Source organism: Amblyraja radiata, chromosome 28 (assembly GCF_010909765.2).
Source record: "Amblyraja radiata isolate CabotCenter1 chromosome 28, sAmbRad1.1.pri, whole genome shotgun sequence".
In the NCBI taxonomy this organism is placed as follows: domain Eukaryota; kingdom Metazoa; phylum Chordata; class Chondrichthyes; order Rajiformes; family Rajidae; genus Amblyraja; species Amblyraja radiata.
Window position 1 is genome coordinate 23,864,415 of NC_045983.1, and position 27,820 is coordinate 23,892,234.

Here is a 27,820-nt window from a genome sequence, read left to right on the forward strand (position 1 = left end):
ATCAAAACAAGATAGCTGCTGAAATGGATTGTCAATATTAGAGTTTTGCAGGTTAGTTCAGGAACTGGATAGTTGTAGGAAAGTATGTCTTGAACATAGCAATGTGGGACTTAAGGCGTCTGTGTCTACTGCCGAACAGCAGCAGCAAGAAAGGGGTCTTACCCTGTTAGTGTGATAGAAACATAGAAAATAGGTGCAGGAGTAGGCCATTCAATATGATCATGGCTGATCATCCATGTATCTGTACCTGCCTTCTCTCCATACCCCCTGATCCCTTTAGCCACAAGGGCCACATCTAACGCACTCTTAAATATAGCCAATGAACTGGCCTCATTGATGATAGATGGCACCTTTTTGAGGACCATGCGGAGTCCGCCACTCGCTTCAGCCTCCTGCATTCCTGTGTATTGGAATTGCTATGCCAAGCCATGATGCAATCGGTGATTCTTGAGTGTACTTGTTCACTACAAGTTGGTTCCTGCAACTTTGGGCAATTCAGTTCATGAATATTATCAGGAATGGAGAGGTGATTCCACTGTCTGCCAACAGATGGTTAAAATTTGCAAGAAGCATATATCATCGTATCAGAGTTGCAATATTTTAAAATTGTCTATGATTTCTGCAGCTTACTAATATGACCGCACTGAGTACGAAAGACTATAGAATTACCGTGTACATACACTTAGGTTTGAACAATATTTTTACCTATAGATGTCTTCCCTACAGAAATCAGTACATAATAAAGGAAGCTTACCCAAGAGCATGGCAGTATTATAGAATCAATCCTCTTTTCTCATATGAAAATTTCAGTTGGCTTTCAGAGCAGCAAAACCATTTGACTATACATTTTTAAGAAGGAACTGCAGATGCTGGAAACTGAAGAATGGTTTCGGCCCGAAACGTTGCCTATTTCCTTCGCTCCATAGATGCTGCCGCACCCGCTGAGTTTCTCCTGACTAAATTTTCTTGGATTTGTAAACACTGAGCATCAGTTGAAAGGGCTTTTTGTTGATTTAATACAATGCCTTGAACTATACACCTCAATAACATAGGTGGGTTTCAAGAAAACCTAAACCAAAATGAACTGCAATTATTGTGATCATAGTTAAACAAACATGAAGCTTAACATTTTTAATGTAAACTGTATTATAAACAAAAGCAAATGGAGACATGTAGAAGTCTTTATTTACTCTTGCAACTTTTAGATAGGTGCTCTTGACAAATTTAAATTTTGAACATTTGACAAAGAATTGAAATTCTAATTCTAACTAACGCACATAGTCATCAATATCCCTGGCAAATTTCCCACGAGAATAATATTCATATTCTCTTTTCTCTCTTTCTTCGTCCACTGCTTTTCTTGTTCTTTGCACCTGTCGTTTAACTTTATTATTTGGTTCACCATAATAATTATCAGTATCTTCATCATCATCGTCATCGTCTTCATATTCCTCTTTCTCATCACTGAGATCTCTCTTTGCCTTCTCATGATATTCACCAGTAGGAGTTCCATCTGCAGACCTTTTCATCTTCTCATAATAGTCTTCAATGTCTTTTGTGGCCTTCACTTCGAATACTAGGAAACAAAATGTAAAAATACGTCATGAATGAAGTTTATGTATTTCAATACTTAAATGACTACTATATACACAATTCTGAACCTATTTCCAGATATTATCATGTTTTAAATGTTTGTATTTGAAGTTCCCCTTTCCTAAAACTGCTTTTATTTTTGACTAATGTACAATTTTACAGATACTTATAATCTACTTCAATGTCTGCGTGACCACGGTGGAGAAAGTGGAGAACATAAAGTTCCTCGGAGTGCAGATCTGGTCCAGGAACAACACTGGGATTGTCAAACGGGCCCATCAGCGACTGCACTACCTGAGGAGACTCAAACAGGCCTCACTCCCCGCCAACATCCTCAGGACTTTTTACAGGGGCACGGCGGAGTCTGTATTCACGTACTGCATGAACACGTGGTACTCCAACTGTAACTGCTCAGACAGGAAGTCTCTGCAGAGGGTAGTGAGGGGAGCAGAGAGGATCATTGGCGTCTCCCTACCCTCGGTACAAGAACTGTTCCAGAGCCGCTGCCTGAAAAAAGCACTGAGCATAGCAAAGGACAGACTGCACCCCCTCCACACACATCTGGCTCTCCTGCCATCAGGCAAGAGATACCGTAGCATCAGCCCAGACAACCAGACTGCTAAACAGCTTCCTTCCACAGGCTGTGCTGCTAAACAGTCACTCCACCTGATTCTGCTGCTTTTTGCACTGACAATTTAATAACTCTGGCACTGGCCACGTAAATCAGCTGCCCTGGACAATTTATGACTGTTTTTACTTGTATTTTAATGTTGCTGTTTTTACTTGCACTTTTTAACTATTCATACTGTTTTATCAGGGACTGGATTGTTTTTATTGTTTTTATTTTATGTGCGATGCTCCGGTATTCCCTGGGAAACGTCTTCTCATTTTGCACTGTACAACTGTTGCTTTGCAAGATGACAATAAAGGTTGATTGATTGATTGACTAATTTTGGTGGGTGAGCTTAGATAATAAATATTGGTGGGTAGTTATTCAACTGGAGGGCATCAAAAGAAACAATACACTCATCATCTGACTGCATAGTTTCCCCGAACCCGACAGTTGCCTTAAATTGTAAAACATTTATTTTCTAAAATTTTGATTTCATTTATTGTATTTGGAACAAATTGCTTTTGGAAGAGATATTGCTCCATAAAAAATTATGGCACGGAAAGAGCATTCAGCCCACCGTGTTCAAGCTGGCCAAGAAATATATTTAGATTATTCCCACTTCATATCCCTGAACATAGTCAGGAGTCATTATCAGTCCTAGTTACATTGTTATATCCCTGTACATATGTTAAGGATCCAAGTGCAAAAAAACTGGGATTAGACCTTCTGCCTTTATCCTTTCAAGCCATGAATTCCAGCCCCCCACTATTGGAATGAAAGGAAATCTCTGATTCACTCTAATTCTTTTAATTAATTAAATTAATTTAAATCTATACTCTCTAGTTCATTTCTTCAATATCAAATGATATAGGTCCTTGATCCTCACTTTATCTGGGCCACTCATAATTTAAAAACAAACCCCTCAACCTAATAAATCTCTCCTCATAACTTGAGATCACCGGCCAGGACAACATTGTGAAGTATCTCAGCGCGCTCTCTAGTGCCATCGTGTCCTTCAAGTAGTGTGGTACTAGCTGGTGTTTTATACAATCTTTGCATTACTGCGCTGCTCTTGTATTTTATCCTTGGATCATAAAGGCAAAAGTCCAATTTGACTGCCATCTGGAGGCGGTGTACAGGAAGGGACAAAGCCGACTGTATTTTTTAAGGAGGCTGAGGTCTTTTAATATCTGCCAACCCCTACTGTGCAGTGTCTACCATTCAGTGGTGGCCAGTGCTCTGTTTTTTGCTGTGGCCTGTTGGGGAGATGGCGCCCGTATAGCGGATAAAAACAGATTGGACAAACTAATCAGGAAGGCCGGCTCAGTGGTCGGGGCTGAGCAACGAACGGTCCAGCAGGTGGCAGAGGCCAGAACACTAAATAAACTAGGTTCCATAATGACAAACCCCACTCACCCACTCCATGCCCTGAAGGTGATCAAGAGCAGCATCTTCAGCCAGAGGCTGATTGCACCAATGTGCAAAACGGAGAGATACAGGAAGTCCTGTTTACCAGCTGCTATAAGACTTTATAATGAGCATAAATAACTGCACTTTTTTTTTAATTAATTGTATTTTAACTTGTATTTTAACGTATTTTAACTTGTTATGTATGAAAGCGTGGTGTTATGTTTGTCTTGAAGCTGTCGTGGCACTGTAATTTCCTGAAAAAGGATTATTAAAGGAATATTCTATTCTATTCATCTGTCCATCCTTCTATATTCGGGGGAACTTTAGAACTGAACTCTGGTCTTTTTGGTGTTATCATATTTATTGTGAATTATTTTGTTTGCCCTCCCCGATTGAACTACTTCATAATTATCTTGACTGAACTGAATCAGTTTTTGAATATCTTCCCGCGGATGATACTAGAAATGTGGATGGGTTAAAAATTGATATGAAGGTAGTAAAACAGGTCATCTAACTATCTATACATAATGAAAACTCTGATCTTGTGCTCTTCCAGTTTGCGTGGTTTTTCTATTTGCGCAAAAACGGTATGCGATAGCACTAAATTCTTTTGCCAGCTTACTCACTGTTCTCATGTGCTGCGAGTGCAACAAGTTTCATTCCGATCGGTGGCATATTGTAAAGGTTATTAAGGTTTAAAATCGTAAAAAACTACGCATGCGCAGATTGCTGTCGGTCACCAGCACACAGATTGATCTCCTCTCCTGTCAGTCAGGAAGGGGCGTCGCCGGGATGGCGATGCTCCTTCCTGGCACCATCGCTGCACTGATCCGCCGCGTCCATTGTCAATCGGCTGGAGGTCGCATTGGTGGGAAGGGGAGCCAGGGGACTGGGCCTGGGCTGGTACCAAGGACGAGTCTGGTCTGGGGTCAGGGACAAGCCCGGAGAATTAAGTCAGGGCCTGGAATGGAGCCCAGGCGGCGGCCGAGCTGAGGGCTGGAGTCGTGCCCAAGCCCGGGGCCTGGGTCAAGGTGTACCAGCGCCTCGGGGGCTCCCCGGCTGCCACCATCCTGCAGCACAGCCTCCACTTCCTGCTCTGCGGGCAGCTCTGGCTCGGCCGCCCGCCACCCTCACTCTGCCCCCTGCACAGCGAGCCCGGCTCCGCCGAGGCCCATGTCCGCGAGTGCTTCAGCCGCCTACAGCCAGGGCTGGGCCGAGTACGAGAACCAGGCCGAGTTCCTGGCCCTGACGCTGCTCTACGACCTGGGTAGGTGCTGGGGCAGGGAATGGGAGTGAGGGGAGGAGGATGAGGGAAATGGGGAGAAGGGAGATGGTGTGGTAGAGGGAGATAGGGGGGAGGCAGCGCCGAGCCCCGCTGTGTACCCGCATGCGAGGTCCACCACGGGTCCCGTGCTCAAGCGGCTCCTGCCAGCGGGCACGGACATCGGGAGCGCCCCTAACGCCTTCTGCTCAAACTGCAATTCCCGTATTGGCCTCATTAACTACACAGAATCCAACAAAGTAAGTCATCGTCGAGTTGACTAAGAGGGAGGATAAGGGCATGGTAAGGACTACAGAAAAAGAGTGTAAGGATAAACCTACTAACCAAAGGTTAATCAGCTTAAGATCTGTGATGGGAAATTTATTTAAAAAAAAGATAAGGGCAAAACTAGCAATGATTTTCATGTGTGAATTGATTAGCAAAAGCAAGCATAGATTTGTTAAAGGCAAATTTGAGGTAATAGGGGGTGGATGAGGGACATGTGGTTGATGTGATGTATGATTTTGAAAATATATTTGATAAAACCCTGCATTAAACAGGCGTGTCTTCAAGATTAAAAGCATGGAATAAAAGGTGCAGGAGCAGCAAGGATAAAAATAATGTCTAAATGTCAGGAAATAGAGAGAGAAAATTAAAAAACACCGCAGATACAGAAAATCTGAAATAAAAATAGAAAATGCAGGAAACATTCAACAGAACAGCTGCTGGTGAAAGAGAGATTGCAAGATAAAGTATTTAATAGAATTCTTAAAAGAATATCTCTCTGAGATTTGTCTCCATACAGATTATAATTAATCAGGTGATTAGTGCAGCACAATTAAGATCCACTCACACCAAAACACCATGTACTGCAAAATCAAAGCCACTCCTTACTGTCTAAATATGGGAAATCTGCTGTCAACCATAAACATTGGTCCTTCATAATAGGTAATAGGAGCAGAAATAGAGCATATGGCCATTCAAGCCTGCTCCATCAACAACAAGATCTAGGCTGATCTTCCACTTCTACTTCATTTTCCTACCCATACCTTTTGATTCCCTCAATATTCTAACAATGCAGAACAAAATATAAGCCTCATAATTTTGCATTCTTTTTTGATCAAGCATGGTAGTTTTGAAGATTTCAAGGTACACAAAAATGCTGGAGAAACTGAGCAGGTGCAGCAGCATCTATGGAGCGAAGGATATAGGCAACGTTTCGGGCCGAAACCCTTCTTCAGAAGATCTTCTTGAAGATTTCAAGGTTGTTTTGATGACTAATGCTCGTAGCATCTGTAAAAAAACAACACACCTGGAACAATGCATTTCTGAAATGGACCACTGGATGTCACTACAGGTAAGGAAATGATATACTGACTCAGAAACCACTGTGAATTATATCAAATTCTCCTGTCCATATTTTCCAATGGTCTTCCCTAACAAGCATTAGTCTATTCAATTCAATTAAATTAAAAGAGATCAAGAAGTAATTTGGTGCAGTGGATAGAACAGAAGAGTTGGAGCCTGACACTAAACTTTTGTTCTCCAAGGATTGTGCTCCAAAACGACCTGCTTCTTTAGCTACGTTATTCTAGTGCAGACACTAGTAGGTCTTATCCCAAAGTTGGTTGAAAGTTTCACTGGTATGTTCTGACTATACAGAGAATGGTCACATCATTTTACTCCTAATTATTAGCGGTGATGGAAAGAGTTGCCATTGGGTATTGACATATTGACACATTGTTCATTGGGTTTCATCACTAACATGACACCTGATCTCGATGCAGCTTGATCCAAACATACATACAAACGTAATTCCATGTGAAACAATTACAGTTACCCTTAAGCAGCATTTAACTGAGTTGGTCCTAATGACTCTTAACAAAAGTAGAGAAAACACTTTAGAATCCTGCCTAGTACAAGAAAGAATGCCAATAATTTAGACCATTTACATGAGTCCTTAAACATCACTGCCAGAGTTCCTTATGGTAGCACCATAATTTTCCAATCATTTTCAAAAATGTTCTTTAATCAGAATTTTTAATGTTAAGCTTCATTAATAATTATATTCATTTCCATTTGCTGTTTATCAAAATGAGGATGTTTTTCTCTGCATGCTTCTAGTATGGAGTATGTGCATTACTACAGACAGGTCGCTATGCCTTGGCACCAGTATCAATCTGAAGCTGTGCATTCTGCAGTGATTGACTCACAGACTCCACAAAGCATATATAGGCAGAATTTATGTGCCCGATGGAGAACTATCCAGTTGGCTGGATGGTCACAGTGCCAATATTATTTAAGAAGTTTGACATCATCCAAGCCAATGCAGTCTTCTTGAATGCATCAGTTGTGCATTTTATCGCCAAAACCACAGCATCTCTGCATAAAGGGGCAGCATAGTGCCGCAACGGTAGAGTTGCTGCCTTACAGCGCCAGAGACTCGGGTTCAATCCAATCTGTGGGTGCTGCCTTTACGGAGTCTGTATATTCTCCATGTGACCACGTGGGATTTTTCCGGGTGCTCCGGTTTCCTCCCACACTCCAAAGACGTACAGGTTTGTGGGTTAATTGGCTTTGGTAAGTTGCAAAATTGTCCCTAGTGTGTAGGATTTGTTAGTGTATGAGGTGATCGCTGTTCAGCGTAGACTCGGCGGGCTGAAGGGCCTGTTTCCACACTGTATCTCTGTCTAAGTCTAAGCACAAAAAGAGCAAGTGTGGGAAAACTATCACTCAAGATCACATTTTCATTATTTCTTCATTATGAATACCTCAATGTACTAATATTCACTAGTTAGCAGTGTTACTGAATAACTGCAGTGGTTCAAACAGGTAGTCCACTATTTCCACTTTTCTTTACTGTAAATTAGCACTTCTGAAAACTCTCTGAAGCAGTTGTTCCAAACAAGTTTTCTTACACAATATTATTGTGATTGGTAAGTAAATAGAATAAAATGGTATCGATTTTGTGAATTGACATTAATATCGAACATTTTTAAATTTTGTTTTATATCATCTGTCTGCCTCTGAATCCATTACTGTATAGTTACATAATTTGTGATGTGAAAGAATGACTTCTTTATTTAAGTGTCCTTAACAAATGAGAGACTATCATACATCAGTCATATCGAGCGAAGTCTCCATTATTAAAATAGATCTATCAAAACATTGCCCTATTACACTCCCAAATTTAAACAGTAATAGTTAAGTAATGTATATCTCACATAATTTGCTTTTCTGATTTCTGGACAGAAAAATGAAAAGGTATTAAATTCTGGCAGTAAAGAGTTAATTTACTCATCCACTGTTCTTTAATTAATTTTCAAAGGATATACAAATAATTGAAGGGACAGGGAAATACATTTTGTAGATAATTTCGATTCAGTTGGAACTTACATCCTTACACGCCAACTCCACCTGATGGAGCATTCTCTGTGCTATTTTATGCCAAAGTGCAAAGTTTATTATTTTGATTGCCTGTGCTAACGCAAATTCTACATTAGGGTTCCTTTTTATTCCTCAAAATCCACGATATAAAATTTTACTTTTCCAGCTCTTTGAAATGCTCAACTCAATATTTTGCACTAGATATTGCGGAGACTGTCAGTTGTTTAGAAAAGTTTTTTACTTCTGAAATTAAAAATCCAATGTCTGCGATGAATTTCCTTGCTTAATGTCTAGAGGCTAAAACAAAAACAAAAAACAGAGCAGGATCAATTTTTAACTCTTAGTGGGAAGTGCATGATCATGCTCAAGGGCAAATGGTAGAGAACGTATAAGGTGGCTGGGTGTGTGAAAGCATGATTTTGGAAGACAAATACAAACTTGAGGAACACCATCCATCAGTGTTGGGGATGCTGGAAGTTGGGATATTGTGGAAAGAAGGATAGTGGGGGTTCCAATATTACCCTATGGGTCAAAATAATGTATTTTATTCAGACATTCTTTGTAAATTACATGCCACCCTGGGTTTCATTTTTATAGGTGTCCATAAGACAATTTTGTCCATGTTGAAAAATTCGACATTGTAACCATACCCTCCTTTGTATTATAATGAATGGCACATAAGGCAGATAAGAATGAACAACTACTGAAATGGAGACAGGGGAAACTAATTCAGCATTCGTAGGAACAAACATCTATACATTTGTCAGATTATTAAATTGACTATTATGTGAGCTCGTTCATATGTATGGGTATCCATAAATCAGGCATTTATAACTCAGGGATGGCCTGGGTTAGAATTCTCTAAAACCAATAGCAGTCAGACATTTTCCACAGCTGTCCAAACATTCTGGCTTGATTGAGACATTTAATTGTATTTTTTGTTTTTAGATGGAACGAGAAAAAATAAAATAATTAATTTCAACAGTGGAACTTTATTCTAATGTAAAACTAACACAACTCTTATATAACTTAATTGTATATTGCTGTACACCCAATAAAGCTGATGTGTGAAAGATGAGTACAATTACAGGCAATATTTTCGAGAACAGAGCCCTAAATATGCAAAAAAAAAATTGTACTGGGTAAATACATCCTTCATCTCAGTACCTTCTTGGTGTCATGTTTAAGCAAAGTCCACAATAGAGAATTATGAAGCCTTTGTAAGCGATTTTGTTTAGGTAAAGGGATAATGATTTACTTGCCTGGTAAAGGTGTTTTGAAGAATATTGTGCTTCATTAAACATGTCATATTCTTTATCGCAGATGGACGCCGGACCCCAGCCTGAGAAAAAAGGCAGTTAAGTTTGATGATCTCACCAACTGTTTGTTCATGCACCAATCTCGAACTTTTCTGCAGCAGTTCAATTAGTGATCTAGAAACCAGACAAAATAATCTAGGAAGGAAGATATTAGGCCAACCAGAAGAGAGAAAATTATAGGGAAGGGTGGAGAGGGCTTATTTTGATCGGTGACCAGCAGCATCTTTAAAAATTGCATACTTTGGTGATGAATTCTTTATTTTATGTTGGTGCTTCACTAATTCTGTTGCATTCTTTGTAGAAGCTGATGCAAGAAATCATAAAGGCACAGTAAATGCTCTTGGGTGAGGAGCGAAGATTCTTAATAATTGAGATGCTAGTGAAATAAATACACCGAGCGACATCTTCTAGCCCAATCACACATCTAGTTCCTCCAAACCCGCACTTGGTTTGCATGTCAGATTATTTGAAAAGTAAATTTTTCAAAGCAAACTTTTAACACCCTAGCTGTAAATGAGTTATTCTGAAGAGATGTAGAAATTAAGGATTTCAAGATATGAATGAAACAAACTCATGAGGTGCCTGCTAGTTAAAAATGCGATAAATATATTTGATAAAATGCTGTCTCAACTGATAACAGCACCTCCCACACTCAATCATCATGAAAAGGGCAACAGGTGCTGGAGGGACATTGCTATCTCCAGGTTACCCTTCGCTTCACAGCACTCTGACTAGATCCTGAAACATATCATCGTTCCTACATTGTCGTTGGGCCCAAATTCTGGATTTCCACAGAACAGTACCGTGGAAGCATCAAGAAGGTTGTTCACCCACCATTTTTTAAAGATCAGTTAGGGATGTGCAATAAGTACTGGTCTATTTCATAAAAGAATAACAAATAAATGACCAGGAATGAGCTGCAAATTTGTTTAAAACGTTTTTGAAATTCATTGAAGTGATGTGGGTTTTGCAGGAGTTTGACCGCAGAGATGGTGAAGAAACAACAGTATATTTCCAAGTCACGAAGGTATGAGGCTTGGATGACAACTTCCAGGTGGTGGTGTTCCAATGCTCTTGCTGTCCTTAATGTTCTACCTGGCAGAAGATGTGGGTTTGAAAGGGAATCTCGATAAGTTTCTGCAGATGGTACAAACTGCTGCTATTGTATGTAGGTGGTGGAGTGAGTGAATGGTTGTGGATGGGGGTGACGATGAAGTGCGCTGCTATGTCCTGTATGGTGTTGAGCTGTTGAAGCTGCATTTATCCAGCTAAGTGGGGAGTATTTCATCACAATCCTGCTTTAATTTAAAAAATGGTGGACAGTCTTTGGGGAGTTAGGAGGCAAGTTTCTTGGTGCAGGATTGCTAGCTTCTGATCTGCTCTTTTAGCTACATTGTGTAAATGGCTACACCAATCCAGTTTCTGAACAATGGTAATCCCCAGGATACCAATAGTAGGGGATTCAGTCATTGTTACATCTTTGAATGATAGTGGGCAATAGCAGGATCTTTTCATGATGGATATTGTCATTGCACTGTTTGGCAATAATGTTACTTGCCACCTACCAATCAAGCCTGGATATTGTCCTCGGCTTGCTACATTTGCGTGTGGATTGCTTCAATATCTGAGGAGTCGCGAATGATGCTGAACATTGTGCAACATCCCTTCTGATCTTATGATTAAAGCAAGGATACTGATGAAGCAGCTGAAGGTAATTGGACCTAGGACACCAGATGTCCTAGGCTGTCAGAGGTTATGGGGAGAAGGCAGTATGGTGGAGTACACTTGATGGGCCGAATGGCCTAATTCTGCTCCTATCTCTTATGATCTTATGACTATACAGCTGCCACACAGCTGTCCTGTGGCTGAGATGATAGACCTCCGACCACCACAACATATTCCTATGTGCTGGATATGATTCCAACCATCTTAAAAGGGTCATCTTTTAAACTGGAATTCATGTTTCCCCCCCCCCAATTTCAGTTTAGCTAGGGCTCCTAGAGGCTATACACAATCAAATGCCAATCCTGTACTTTGATGAAGATAGAAGAACCATACCCATTTCTTTGATCTCCACAATGAGATTTGAAATATTTCATAATTATTTATTTGGCAGTTTACTCTGTTTAAGGACCATTTGTTAGGCTAGTGACCTAGTCAGTACTTTCCCATTGCAACCTCTTATGAAATTGTCAATTGTGTCTTAAAAAAGAAACAGGACCATAGGCAAAGGAAGAAAAGATCCTGATGGTAACAATGGTGTGAATGCCCACACTAATTGCAAGTGAGCAACCAGATTACAAAAAGTTATCACTGTGCCCCAAATATGGACACAATGCATTCTGATTTCCAACCCATAATTTCAGTGAGATTTTAAAGCTGAAGTTCAGATTTAATTCAGACTTCATTTAAAATCTCAGCAGTGAAGAAAAGACGTAACAGTAATGTGGAAAACTTTAATGTAACATAGATTAACAATCATGTCTTCCCATCATAAATTAAAAGATTTGGGAGCTGGAATTAAAATCTTATAATAATCTCTTGAAATACTGTTCATTGTGCCATTTGCTTTGAATTCAATGATTATTAGACAAGATGACTCTTAAGATGGTTTTGCAAAATATAATTTAAATATGTAATTAAGTGCAGATCAGCATGCATTCCTTTATTTCAGCAGGAAAAAGAGATAATTTATGCGGTTGCAGAGGTGCTTTACGGAAGTATAATTACACCAAATTAAATTAATGAATAAGGAAAGAATGGTAGTCATTAGAAGCACTATGGTTTTGTTTTTATTTTTTATTCTTGATGGAATAGAGAGCTTAGACATAAACTGACTGGTGAAAAACATACACTTAAAAAAGATAATTGAAATCAAGACTAGGTATTATCATTGAACACATCACATTTCATAGAGACTTCAATTACTTATAATCTTTTTAAGTTATCCACTCGAGAAATGTGATGCCTGGCATGGACAATGGATGAATGACGAGACATGGTCGTCTGTCATGAAATAAGGCACTAAAAATTCAAGGCATTATTCTTCCATTTACAGTAAACAATTTCCCGAATAGAAAACCACCATGTCAGCCATTGGGAATAAAGGAATGCCAGATACGTTATATAATCTCATTTTATGAAGCCCAGTCATGGCCCCCAATAAGATCTGTCTTGGTATAGCTTTCATTTAAGTGGTACTCAGCTACAACATATACTGTAGAAACTTTTTCAGACTTTTCAGGCTTTTGCCCTCTAATAAACATTCATTATTGGGCAGTACTTTCCCATTGCAACCTCTTATGAAATTGTCAATTGTGTCTTAAAAAAGAAACAGGACCATAGGCAAAGGAAGAAAAGATCCTGATGGTAACAATGGTGTGAATGCCCACACTAATTGCAAGTGAGCAACCAGATTACAAAAAGTTATCACTGTGCCCCAAATATGGACAAAATGCATTCTGATTTCCAACCCATAATTTCAGTGAGATTTTAAAGCTGAAGTTCAGATTTAATTCAGACTTCATTTAAAATCTCAGCAGTGAAGAAAAGACGTAACAGTAATGTGGAAAACTTTAATGTAACATAGATTAACAATCATGTCTTCCCGTCAATATGGCAGCCCAATAATATGAATTACAGTGACTGCTTGAGAATGCAATAATCATTCAAAATATCAGGATAGCTTGAACTGATTAATGGGAAGTTTTAGTGCAGAACACTGATAACCTTAATAAGGCAATCAATGGCATATTTTAATGAGATGAAATGACCCAGAAGATTGGAAGTGTTTAAGAAGGAACTGCAGATGCTGGAAAATCGAAGGTGGACAAAAGTGCTGGAGAAACTCAGCGGGTGCAGCAGCATCTATGGAGCGATTCTTCCTTCTTCCTTCGCTCCATTCTTCCTTCGCTCCATAGATGCTGCTGCACCCGCTGAGTTTTTCCAGCACTTTTGTCTACCAGAAGATGGGAAGTTGAACATTACATTCTCTTTGTATTTGACCATGAGGGAATCCAGGATGTGTGAAACCCTCTAGTTAAGGGCACAGAAAGAAAGGATAGTAGGAAATTGCCCATAGCAAGTATTTTAAAAGTGCAGAAATAACACTGGAGATCCATGGAAGATTCCATGTGCATTGTGAGCTGTGCCTCGAATAAACAGCCAGCCTCTAGATTGCTGCAGAGCAGACTATCAAATAATACAATTTGAGTATGCCTTTACCCATGACCCAGAGAAACAAAGTTGATTTCATAAGACCATAAGACATAGGAGCAGATTCCATAGGTGGCAATGAATTCCACAGATTCACTACTGTAGCTAAAGAAATTCCTCCTCATCTCCATCCTAATGGAATATCCTTTTATTCTGAGATTGTGGCCTCTGGCCCTAGACTCTACCACTACTGGAAACATCGTCTCCACACCCACTCTATCTAGGCCTCTCATTATTCAACAGGTTTCAATGAGATCCCTCCTCATTCTCCTAAACGCCTCTGCAAAGTCACTTTATGGCTAAGACTCACAAAGCAATGCTAAATGTTGACATTGCACTATTATTAATTGCACTTTCATTGCATGAATGTTTCATTCTGGGAAAAACATCACCCATAGTAGAACAAATCTTGACACAGTCCTGGGTCATATTCCATAATGCCATAAGGCAAATCTGAAACAGTTACTTCTGTATTCCACTGTAAGTTAACGGTCCTTTTAAACCAATAACTTTCTTTTCTTCTGTGCTATGCAATTCAAATTTTTGGCTCTTGAGTCTAGTTCATATAGTGGCAGGTTGTTTTTACAGAAGGTACTATGTTTGGGGGGGTGGGGGGAAGATAGCGGGGAGAGAAGAAAAATAGAGACAGATACAGAGGCATGCATATGGTCATTAAGGGATTGGGCTTTGGTCTTAGATGAAATTACAAAGCATTTGTCAGGGTACTTAGAACATGTCAATCTCAGAAAAGGCAGCTAATATGTGATTGACTATTTTTGTTCTATTATTAATGAACAAATTCACAGCTTTCAAATGCCTCAAAGCTTCAAACCATTGGCAGAGGGAAGTTGACTCAAGTGTTATTATTCACTCATGGGATTCATTAGTGGACATGAAGTTAGAGTTAATTGGCACTTGGGATTTTATGGGGAGAGATTTTGTAGATATTTATGGAAACTTTAATATTTAGATATCTCAAACTTGCACTTCATTTTGAAGGATTTTTTTGAAGAAAATTTGAAATTAAATCTTATCAATTGCAAGATGCACTTCAGTCGTGATAATAGTTTGAAAGCTAGAGAAATCCGAGAAAGATGTATCACTTCCAACCAACATCAATATGAAAGCATTATTGCACAGCACTTGCCTAAAATGATGAAACTATTGCTGACAAATTTCACAAAACAAGTATGTGCAAGGGTGGGGAGGAAGTTATGGGGGAGTGAACTTTCTCTGAAAGAGACAAAGACTGGCAAAATAAAACATTTATGACACCTATTTATGGTGTAATCAAACTCTTCAACTGCCTTCTGTCTCTGGTGGGGTCCAGCATCCATCTACTGTAAAGAATAGGACAGGATTAGTGAGGCACCAATATGAATATCAAAGGTGGCAGTGATGGTGGGATAGAGGATCTTCTGATGAAATATATCTGAAAGCTCTTGAATGGTTTTAAATGTTTACCACATTTAGGTGCTGCAAAAAGCTGGATATGGCCAGTGGGATCAAAATATTGTAATCCACATGATATTGTAACCCAAGTAATAAACATCTGCCTGTTAACAATTTGAAAAGTACATTATTCATATATATTAGATACAAATTAAACAGTTCAAATAATAAAATATCTGTAACGGAATAAAATTAAGTAATGTTTGTAATCAATGGTTGCCATAATGTTTGACTTGTTTATTCATCTATGGGTTGTTACTAAGATATTTTTAAAACCCTAGAAATTAAAGTGAGAAAGAATCAATGAGCGAATACTACTTTGCACGTCCCATCTTATTATGTCTAAGACTGTAGCTTTCACACAAAAAAGGATCCAATGGTACCCTACTCTTCTTCTGATATTGCCTGACCTCAACAGCTTTTGGTTTGAGAATTGTTCCCAATCCCAACTCAGACCAAGTTATAACTTGAAAGCTATCAGAAGTCCTTCAGTGTTAATTTCTTATTCTAATTATTTTTCTTTTCTCCCCACCTCCAATTTTATTTAATATTTCTAAATTAAAATGGAGTACAAATAAAATTGTGAAACAGAATGTGAAGATAATTATCAAAATGTTACAGTAACATTAGATAAGTTCTTAATGTGAAGCTCTCTAAACACACATAGCTTGTATCTTCAATATTGGGACCATACATATTCATTGAGTTATTCTTCTTTAAATCAAATACATGGACAGGGGATGATTTTAATATGTATTGTCATTGTCCCTACTGATTAAATGAGAATACATTTCTTGCAGTTTATTATACCTGCATGTTGAAACTTAACCAGTTGATAAATCATATTGGTATAAATTCTGCTCTTGAAAATCTATAGCAAATGGGGAATTTGTAATGGGAGTACACCCTAATTATTGATTTCAGATTATTCTTAATAACAAGATCATCTTAATTAAGTCTATTTCAACCGTGCTTAAGAAAACTTGGGATATCTTCACCAAAAAAAACAAAATGCTGGCAATTCTTGACTTGCTTTTGACTAACACGTCAAGCAGCATCTGAGGACGCAAAAGATGCGTCAACATTTTGGGTTGAAACCCTGCATTAGAATTAAGAAGGGGGAGATGGCCAGTGTACAGAAGTATGAAGTAAGTATGGGACAGAGGCTAGTAGGCAATAGATGAAAGCAGATATGAGAGGCATAGGAAAGGTTAGATAGCTTGTGCAGTTTTGGTCCCCTAATTTGAGGAAGGACATTATTGCTATTGAGGGAGTGCAGCGTAGGTTTACAAGATTAATTCCCGGGATGGCGGGTCTGTCATATGCTGAGAGAATGGAGCGGCTGGGTATACTCTGGAGTTTAGAAGGATAAGAGGCTATCTTATTGAAACATATAAGATTATTAAGGGTTTGGACACGCTAGAGGCAGGAAACATGTTCCCGATGTTGGGGGAGTCCAGAACCAGGGGCCACTGTTTAAGAATAAGGGGCAAGCCATTTAGAACGGAAATGAGGAAACACTTTTTCACACAAAGAGTTGTGAGTCTGTGGAATTCTCTGCCTCAGAGGGCAGTGGAAGCCAGTTTTCTGGATACTTTCACGAGAGAGCTAGATAGGGCTCTTAAAGATAGCGGAGTCAGCGGATATGGGGAGAAGGCAGGAATGGGGTACTGACTGGGGATGATCAGCCATGATCACATTGAATGGCGGTGCTGGCTCGTAGGGCCAAATGGCCTACTCCTGCACCTATTGTCTATTGTGTCTGCATCTCATGGTAGGGTGTCTTAAGCTAGAGTTTAAGGAGACCGCGGGGAAGCTCTGACGCAGAGACCGAACGGGGGTCAGTGGGCCTAAAGAATGCTTGCGTAAGTGTTACGTTTATATGATGCCTATTACGCAATTCGGGGGGGTTGCCTGGAATAAGTAAGTTTGCAGACGACACAAACGTTGGTGGTGTTGTGAATAATGAGGAAGGTTATCCGTGACAAGGTTATCCATCAGCAGGATACAGATTAGATTGAAAATTGGCAAATGGAATTTAATTTCAACAAGTGCAACATTTCACAAAGTCATATATGAGTAGGCCATATACTACATATGGTAGGGCACAAATAAATATATTGATTAAGGAGGAACCAAGGGTTTCTAGTTCATTGTTCCCCGGATGTGGGAATGCAGGTAGAGTGGTAAAGAAAGCACATTGCACACTTTTCTTCATCAGTCGAGGCATAAAATAAAATAGTGGGAGGTTATATTGCAACTTTGCAAAACATAATTAGACCACATTTGGGACATTATGTGCAGTCTGTTTGCCACACTTAGGAAGAATGTGGTTGCCTTGGAGAGAGTGCAGAGGACATTCCCCAGGGTGTTTTCTAAATTGGAGGACTTTAGTTATAGGGAGATATAGTGTGCATGTAATATGCTTGTTTTCCCTGGAGTGAAAGATGCTGAAGAGTGATCTGATAGAGGCATAGAATGGGTAAATTCTCTGAATCCTTTTTCCACTTTAGGGGTTTAAAAACTAGAAGGCACAGTTTTAAGGTGAGCAGACGCAGGTTAAAGATAATTTAGGGCGAAATGTCATTTAGATAGTAGTTGATACTTGGTATTCACTGTCACAGGAGATAGTGGAGTCAGATCCAATTACCACATTAGTGTAGTTGGGGGGGGGGGGGGGGGAGGTTGGCAACGATATTATGGGCCAAACGGTCCTTTTCTATATTCTACATAAGAGACTGCACATGCTGGAATCTTGAGTGAAAAACATACTGCTGGAGGAACTCAGCGAGTCAGGCAGCATCTGCGGAGGGAAATGGACAGACGACGTTCGGATCAGAACCGGTCTTCAGAGTTAGGAAGGATCCTGACCAGAAACATCATCTGTCCACTACCCTCCATAGCCTAAATATAGATGCTGCCCAGCAAGTAATTATTTTAGTTCTCAAAAAGAATTGGAATAATCTTCATAATTCGTTTAATTTTCCATGTCATTTCATTTCACTTATCCCTTCCTTCTGTTCAGAATGGTGATATTGAAGCTGACAATATACAGGGTCACATTAATAACCATATATTTTTTTTACAAAATATCGTATAAGAATGGCTGTCAAGCTGCATCCATGTCTTTATAAAAGGGGACCTAAACTGAAAGTCATGAACATTACCACTATTTGATATTTTTGCAGACTTTTTCCCCTATGACTATATTAAGGAGCTTAAGAGAAAATTTGATGAAACAATTAAAATTAGAATAGAGCACCAATTGACTTACCTGCAATTGACAGTAGCTGCATTGCCAAAAGGAATTTCACATGTTTCATCATCACTTTAACAGGTTGATGGAAACTGTAGATTTAAAATAAAATCAGTTGACCAAACTTCTGTCAAAATGAAATGTTCTCATTCTACATTTCATTCTTAAAGATTTTCAACAGAATGGTCAGAATATAGTTACATGAGAGAAGCAGGCTTTCTTCATAGTGACAATTGTACTTGAAGCTATATGATATTTGCCGCTCACTGGCACTGTAACTTTGACTTTGACTCTGACATCGGGGGGGGGAGAGTGCAGTGGAGAGATAAGTTTTTTTGGCCTTCCATCACAGCAATGTAATGGATGTTTATGTAAATTATGTTGTGTCTTGGGTCTATTTGTTTGTAATGTATGGCTGCAGAAACGACATTTCGTTTGGACCTCAAGGGGTCCAAATGACAATAAATTGAATTGTATTGTATTGTATGTATTGTATCCCACAGAAGTAGCAGAAGTGGGCTATTTTGTCTACTTGCATTCAATAACATAATGGGAATCTTACTTCAGTCGTAATTTCTTAAACTGACCCACATTCCTTAATTGCATTAATATCTCAATATATGTCCAAGAGAAATACTCCCATACATATGAAGCAGAACAAACGAATACGGATGCGATAAAGGTACATACTCTATTTAATAAACAAAACAAAATAATAAACAATTAATTTTTTTAATAGATAACAATTTATTTTAACAAATCTGATCGAACAAGGCAACTGAAAGGATTCAATGATACTTTATTGTCACATGTACCTAGTACAGTGAAATGCTTTGTATTGCGTACAACCCGGGAAAATCACGTACTGCCTACCGTCTGCTACAAAACTGTCGCTACGTTTCTAGTGCTGACAATGTTATGCCCCTGTCCCACTTAGGAAACCTGAACGGAAACGTCTGGAGACATTGCGCCCCACCCAAGGTTTCCGTGCAGTTCCCGGAGGTTTTTGTCAGTCTCCCTAATGGTCGAAAGTGGTTTCCTCTTCTTCTATGTTCTGGCGATTATTTCAAAAAATTCAAAACTGGCCGCGACTAAACATAGGTTGCCGTTTTAAAAATTATTTATTTAGTCGAAGCCGGTTGCGATGCTAGTTGAAGGTGGTTGCCGGAGGTTGCAGGTAGTGGAAGGGACCTTCGTTCTCGACAGCTTATCATCGCCATTGGCCCCTTTCATTGTCAGCGGGCCCCCGCCAAATAGCTCTTGGCAGCCATGGTCGCTCTCGACGGTCCTCCTCGCTCTCAGTGGCGCAGGCCCTTTCGACCCTAGTGGCTCGAGGGCGATTTTGGAGTCCGCGGTGTGGTCGCCAAGCCAACTGGGGGATCCTCCACATCCTTGGTGAGCGAGTCCTCAGTCCGCAGCCGATGAGCCGGGCCAGCTGGATCAAGAGATGTTGGTGTACTTTCTTGGATATTGCTTCGATATGGCCGGTTCAGGACAGGTTGCTAGGTGATATTTATGCCCCTGTCTCACTTGGGCAATTTTTTAGGCGACTAGGCTGTCACCACATGGTCGCGGGGTGACCCCTGTATGGTCATGAATAGTCTCCTCAAGTCGCCCAAAGAGTCGTAACGTTTTTCTGGTCGCTGCTGTATTTTGAACTGTTCAAAACCTTTCGGCAACAGTCGGCGACAGTGGGCTTGCTGTCAATGATCGTAGCTTGTCTTCTCCTGATGTAGGTGCTGTCATAGGTTGTCGCCAGGTGACGTAGGTTGTCCGCGTCAACCTACATCAACTGGCGACAGGTACCGGCGACTGAATTGTCTTACCTTGTCGATGCTTTTTGTGGGTGGACGTAGGTTGTCGTAGGTGTGGTCGTTGGTGGACGTCCTAATGGGTCGCCGGTTGTCGGTAGCTTGCTGTAGCTTGACGTCGACTAGGTTGTTGTAGACATTGTCGTAGGGTGGTCCAGTCGCCGATTTTTCGGCGACCAGCTACGACTATGACAGTCGCCGAAAAAATTGCCTAAGTGGGACAGGCCTATAAGTCCTAGAAACTTGAAGCTTTCAACCATCCTACTTCAGCACCATCAATGTATACCACTTCGCTTCTTGAAGTCGATCGCACTCTTGCTGACATTGCGGGAAAGTTTGTGGTGTTGGCACCCGGATACAAGGTTCTTAATCTTCCTGTGCTCCATCTCGTCATTATTTGATATCCAGCCAACTACGGTGGTGTTGTCCGTGAATTTATAAATTCAGTTGGATTTGTACTTGGCTGCACAGTCATGGGTGTTTAAGGAGTAAAGAAGGGTGCTGGGAACGCATACTTGCGGAGCATCAGTGTTGAGGATTATTGTAGAGGATGATTTGTCACCTATCCTCACTGATTGTGGTCTGTTGGTCAGGTAGTCAAGGGTCCAGTTGCAAGGTGAGTGCTGACTTCAAGTTCCACAAATGTGGGGATGAGTTTGGAAAAATTCATTAGAATTAGGCTATTTGGCCCTACATCAGGGTCATGGTCATACATCGTCTACTCCATCGTCTACTCCATGTTCGATCTCTCTATCCTAATCTCATTCTCTTGCCTTCTCCCCATAACCCTTGGATGGGATAATGCATTGAAAGCAGTGGTCTGAGGTGTCTCTCTTATCCAGGTGTTCCAGGGATTAGTGTGATGGCATCAGCTGCGGAACTATTGTGGAGATAGGTGAACTAGAGTGGATCAAGGTTGTATGGTAGGTTGGATTTATTGCATTCCATAACCAGACTCTCAAAGCACTTCATGATGGTGGATGGTCACTCGACTGTAGTTGTGAAGGCAAGAGATCTTGTGTTTCTTTGGCACCGGGATGATTGTGCTCTTCTTGAAGCCGGTGGGTACCTCAGAACAGAATAGGGAGAGGTTAAAGATGTCCATGAACACTCTCGTTTGTGAATCTGCACAGTTCCTAAGGACATGGCCAGGGATTCAGTCCGGACCAGTTGCTTTCCGTGGGTTCACCTCAGGAAGTCCTGACTTCTGCAAGTGGTCCCTGGAAAAGGCACAACAGGTATTTGGAGTTTAAGAAGGAACTGCAGATGCTGGAAAATCGAAGGTAGAAAACCCTTCTGAAGAAGGTTTCGACCCGAAACATTGCTTATTTCCTTCGCTCCGTAGTTGCTGTCTCACCCGCTGAGTTTCTCCAGCATTTATGTCTACCAGGTATTTGGAGTTGTTGTGCAAGTTGTGCAGATTGCAGCTTCAATTCTTAAACAATGGATTCAGCCATCATGAAGTGCTCCAATCCAATCTTTTCACATCTCCATATTTATTCCTATTTACTGAGAATACATTTACATCAATTTTACATATATTATGAAGTTATACAGCTGTTCTGAAGAATATACCTTGAAGCTTTTCTTAAATTTATAATGTCCTTAATTGGAAGATCAACATATAATGAATGGTCAAGTTTTAAAAATTACCACCAGTGGGAATATTCTATTTAACCAATTGCTATTTAAAAAATAAAATCATTGACCCACCTTTGTTTTTTTTTAAAATTGTATTAGTTGTTTTTTTGGAGTTTATAGTTGATGGCAATTTGGAAGCAGATGTTAGAGAAAAACACCCTTTGTAAATCATGAAAGAGAACATTTGAATTTGAGATGCAGTTCCCCATTTTGATGTCATAAAAAGAGATGGAACTTATCATTCATGATGTCAGAGTACGAATATTTCTATACATAATTGCTGCTATAAACTTACTTTAACCACCAACAAAAAATAAAATGGAGATGTATGACCATTTATCACTTATCATTTACAATACCATAATCATGCAGTAATTAATTATGTGTAACACTATCAGATAGATAGATAGATAGATAGATAGATAGATAGATAGATAGATAGCCTTTATTGTCATTCAGACCGAAGTCTGAACGAAATTGCAGCAGTCATACATATAATACAATAAAAACAACAATAAACACATAAACACATATTAACATCCACCACAGTGAGTCCATCCCACATCTCCTCACTGTGATGGAGGCAAAAGTCTTAGGTCTGCAGTCTCTTCCCTCCTCTTCTCCCTCTGCGCTGAGGCGATACCCCCCGGGCGATGTTACAATCAGTCCCGCGGCTCAAACACCTCAGCCCGGGGTGGTTGAAGCTTCCGCCCACCAGTCCTACAGACGCAGCCGCTGGCCCGCGGCCGAACCCCGGACTCAGGCCACCACCGCCACAACACCGTACCAGCCACCCTCACGTGAGTACCGTACCGTCTTCAGCCTCGGGCTGGGCCGCCCCGACATGGGCGCCGAACCTCCCCCGGGCCGAGCCGCCCCGACATGGGCGTCGCTTCTCCCTCTGGCCGGGCCGCCCCGACTTGGGCGTCGATTCTCCCTCTGGCCGGGCCGCCCCGACTTGGGCGTCGCTTCTCCCTCTGGCCGGGCCGCCCCGACTTGGGCGTCGATTCTCCCTCGGGTCGGGCCGCCCCGACAACCTCTCACGGGACCACTGTTCCAGCCCTGAGCCGGACCGCCCTCACGGGAGCGAGCTCAGGGCGAGTCCTGACGGGCTCTGCCTCCGGAGCCCCGAGGTCGCCAGCTCCATTTAGGCCTCAGTTAGGCCTCAGCGCAGGCGGAGGCAGAGAAGGGGAATACGACAAAAAAGTCGAATTCCCCCGCAGGGAGAGACTGCAAAACCCGTTTTAACCCCCCCCCCCCCCCCCCAAAACACAAACTAAGAACCAAAAACTAGACTAACCAAACGAAATAAACAACACAAAAAACACAAACAAAACGGGACTGCCGATGAGCCGCTGCTGCCAGTGCAGCGCCGCCACTCCGGAGTAAAATAAAAGTAATGAATTAAGAATTTCCTTGACGAGGGCAAGTCTTCTAAAATAATGAAAACAGAGCTATTTGCAAAGGTTGCACATGGCTACAGGGTATTGCCATAGGGTTTAATTGAGTCACAGTAGTTTTGTAGCTCATCCAGTTATGAAGATGATCAATGCAGACCTCTCCCACAGGATACATCAATGGTGGCACATTAAGCGGTGGCAATGCCAAAGGATGTTAGGTTCTCCCTCTGGGAGTTGGTCCCCGGCTGGCAGTTGTGTACCATCACATTCAATAAATTTTATCCGATACAGCCTACGTCATTGAAAGAGGAACTGTAAATAGAACTGAATACTATGTAATTAGTGAAGATTCCCACTCCTTAACACGTCAGGATTGTCATTGCCTCCCATCATGAAGCCAATTTTGGATCAAGTTTGGACCAACACCCCTTGCATCACATGTGGCCTTACATTCTGGATCAGCATACCATATGGGACCTTGTCAAGAGCTTTGCTGAAGCCCATATATACCATGGCAATTGCCTTGCTTCATAAATTCATGTTTAAACTTGACTTTAGAGATACAGAGCGGAAACATACCCTTCGGTCCATCGTGCTAACCAGTGATCAGCCTGTACATTAATACTATCCTACATTCTAGCTCCTGTATCACAATGACACACAATAAAATAGACCGGATCCAGAGAATGTGAGCATTTGAAGCAGTAACTGAGTTGGAGATAAATCTCTGGGAGAACAGAGCTGGTTTCAGGTGTCTTGTGGAATGAAAAAGTAAGCTGGCACCAGGGCAAGAGACACCCTGATCTCTCCAAACATTCGCACATATAGAGTGCATCCATATCTACCATCAGTGGGAAAAAGGCATTCTAAAGAAAGGGATTGGAGCATCGTGGGGAAGGTAGAGTAGGGGAGCTCTAAACTTTGAGTGTCCACTTTTGAGTTACCACTTACAATGACCTTTATTACAAAAGATTGGAGATGAAAGGCAAAGCAGTCAAAGTAAGATTGGGGAGAAGATTTAAATTAGCCCAGGAACCTGGCAGACACATAGAATATTTTCATCTACATTGCAAATCATATCCAGTCATGCCAAAATGCAGATCATGACCAATTTATAAGAATGTTTATAAACTGTATTTTGTGCCAAAAACTCAAAAGAGTTAGTGGGCAAAAGTGAGTGCAGTAGCTATTACTGAGGAGATGGTGCTTGGGAAGTTGAAAGGTTTGAAGGTGGATAGGTTACCTGAACTGATGGATTAAACCCCATGGTTCTGAAAGAGATGCTGTAGAGATTGTGGAGGCATTAGTAGTGATCTTACAGGAATCACGAGAGTCAGGTCTGGAAAATCACAATCTTAAACCACTGTTTAAGAAGGGAGCAAGGCAAAAGAAAAAAAATTATAGGCCAGTTAGTCTGATTTCTGTGAGAATCCATTATTAAGGATGAGGTTTTGGGGTACTTGGAAGCAGTTGATAAAATAGGGCAAAGTCAGCATGATTTTGTTAAGGGGGCAAGGGGGCAATCTTGCCTGACAAATCCGTTTTGAGGAGTTAACAAGCAGGATAGATAAAGGAGAGTTTACTTGGATTTTCAGAAGGTGTCACACACGAGTTTTAGGAGCCCATGGTTCATGTTCATAACTTCCAGAAGCAGAATTAGGCCATATGGCCCATTGAGTCTACTCTGCCATTCAATGATGGCTGATCTATCTCTCTCAACCCCATTCTCCTGCCATGGTACTAGGGGCAAGGTACTAGCAGGGATGGAAGATTGACTGATTGGCAGAAGGCAAAGATTGGTAAAAAAGGGACCTTTTCTGGTTGGCAGGGGTCAGAATTGAGTCTGCTACTTTTCACGTTATATGTTAATGATCTGGATGAGGGAATTGATGGCTTCGTGGCCAAGTTTGCAAACAATATAAAGACAGGTGCAGGTGGTGTTGAGAAACCAGATAGGCTGCAGAAGGATTTGGACAGTTTAGGAGAATGGGCAAGCAGTGGCAAATGAAATACAGTGTAGCAACGTGTACAATCATGCACGTTGGTAGAAGGAATAAAAATGTAGACTATTTTCTATATAGCAAGAGGATTCAGAAATCAGAAATGTAAAGGGACTTGGGAATGCTGATGTAGGAATCACAAAAGGTTAATTTGCAGGTTGAGTCAGCGGTAAAGAAGGTAAATGCAATGATAGCAATTGTTTCGAGGGGACTAGAATATAAAATCAAGGTTGTAATGCTGAGGCTTTATCGGGCGCCTGTGAGGCCACGTTTGGAATATTGTGAGCAGTTTTGAGCCCCATATCTGAGTAAGGATGCGTTGGCTTTGGAAAGGGTCCAAAGGAAGTTTAAGAGAATGATCTCGGGGATAATTGGGTTAATGTATGAAGGCTCTGTGCCTGGGCTCGATGAAGTTTAGAAGGATGAGGAGAAGAGGGGAGAGGAGGGGAGGGGGTTATTGGATCCTACCGGATAATGAAAGGCCTAGATAGAGTGGACGTGGAAAAGATATTTCCAGAAATCGGAGAGTCTAGAACCAGATAAGGAACAGGATTAACCAATATTTTATTAAATCACAGAATAGCCATCTATTTCCTGAGTTCACACTAAGCCCTGAAAAACAACATTGGACAAGGTAACAGAATAGTGTCTTGTCAATTGGCTGACATGGGGAGGTTCAGGTTTCGACTTGTCCCAAGCACGTTTTGTTTAGAAATCAACTCATTCTTATAAACGTGCCAACGACGCACGAGTGAGGTGTCCACCCCCACGTTATAATCCCAAACTAACCACCTTAATTTGTCATCAATACACTCATATTACGGAATACATACACTATGACGCACGTAGGAAGTGCAGGTACACAAAATTGCTGGGGAAACTCAGCGGGTGCAGCAGCATCTATGGAGCGAAGGAAATAGGCGACGTTTCGGGCCGAAACCCTTCTTCAGACTCAGGCCTCTCTCCGTAGGAAGTGCAGTTTGGTCAAACTACAGCGTCCCCAGACTAACATCACCCACTGCAGCTTCACCAGTGAAATAAACACACGGTGTGCAGGTCGACGCCTCTGTTCACGGTGTTTTGCTGCGCCCTCCTTTAATATTCTCCCTCCCCTCCTCACTCCTTTCTCCTCCCCTCCCATTCCCTGCTTTCCTTCCCTTCCCCCCCTCCTCTAATCTACTCCACTCCCCTCACCCTTCCACATTCTCGACCGAGCAATTCACCTGTTTGTCACTTCTTCCGAAAAATTATGATCTTATTTCTGACATTCTCCCCTCGTCACAGGTACTCACTTCAGGCGACCTCTCCCTCCAACTGACTCACAGCGCGGTTGCGGCATTCAAACCACGCGCGAGAACGTTCGCCGTCAGCCGCCTGCAGACGCCCCTCGCCTCGGCAAACTCCGGAGACACGCTTCGCCGCCTCGGCAATCTCCGGACACTCGCCTCGGCAAACTCCGGAGACACGCCTCGGCAATCTCCGGAGACACGCCTCGGCAAGCTCCGGAGACACGCCTCGGCAATCTCCAGACACTCGCCTCGGCAACTCCGGACACTCGCCTCGGCAATCTCCGGACACTCGCCTTCCCGCCTCGGCAATCTCCGGACATTCTCGATTCGCTCTCGTGACTGACCCATTCGCTGCAAAGATCCCGCTCGCTATAGGATCTTTGATTCGCTCTGCGATCGAAATGTGTAAGAAGTATCTGTGATCTTCCGGTTGCCAAACACTTTAACTCCCCTTCCCATTCCCATACTGACCAAAGTCCCATGCTCCGCTGTAGGATCTTTGATACTGACCTTTCTGGCCTGGGCCTCGTCCATTGTCAGAGTGAGGCCGAACGCATATTGGAGGAATAATAATAATAATAATAATAATAATGGATGGGATTTATATAGCACCTTTCTAATACTCAAGGCGCTTTACATCGCATTATTCATTCACTCCTCAATCACACTCGGTGGTGGTAAGCTACTTCTGTAGCCACAGCTGCCCTGGGGCAGACTGACGGAAGCGTGGCTGCCATTCTGCGCCTACGGCCCCTCCGACCACCACCAATCACTCACACACATTCACACACATTCACACACAAGCAAAGGTGGGTGAAGTGTCTTGCCCAAGGACACAACGACAGTATGCACTCCAAGCGGGATTCGAACCGGCCACCTTCCGGTCGCCAGCCGAACACTTAGCCCATTGTGCCATCTGTCGTCCCATCTGTTTGTATGCCTCGTTCTTATCTTCCCCTCAGCCAACAGTAAAGCCTTCTACATTTTATTGATCAACGTCTGCTTTGATCTGTCGTTTTCACTCCTTACCCTTCCATGTCTCTAATCCCCTTCTCCCCTGACTCTCAGTCAGAAGAAAGGTTTGAGCCAAAACATCTCCAGAGATGCTGCCTGTCAGATACAAAATGCTGGAGTAACTCAGCGGGACAGACAGCATCTCTGGAGACGTTTTGG

The 27,820-nt window shown here is 41.6% G+C and overlaps 1 protein-coding gene across 1 annotated transcript; it reads right to left on the reverse strand.

Annotated features, from left to right (window-relative positions):
* Positions 1-1,116: 1,116 nt before the first annotated feature.
* LOC116988995 (rRNA-processing protein EFG1-like) lies at positions 1,117-26,963 on the reverse strand. The gene is made up of 3 exons (XM_033046096.1): positions 26,773-26,963; positions 18,525-18,598; positions 1,117-1,576 (listed from the first exon to the last, which is right to left on the reverse strand). Exons 2-3 carry the CDS (start codon positions 18,574-18,576, stop codon positions 1,269-1,271), a joined length of 360 nt encoding a protein of 119 aa, XP_032901987.1. The 5' UTR covers positions 18,577-18,598; positions 26,773-26,963; the 3' UTR covers positions 1,117-1,268.
* Between the last annotated feature and the right edge of the window lie 857 nt (positions 26,964-27,820).

Bases quoted from the DNA above. Each gene is read 5' to 3' on its own strand.
- LOC116988995 (XM_033046096.1), bottom strand. From the start codon at position 18,576: ATGATGAAACATGTGAAATTCCTTTTGGCAATGCAGCTACTGTCAATT. The intron at 1,577-18,524 runs GTAAGTCAATTG...TTTGTTTCCTAG, and splicing joins GCAGCTACTGTCAATTGCAG to TATTCGAAGTGAAGGCCACA.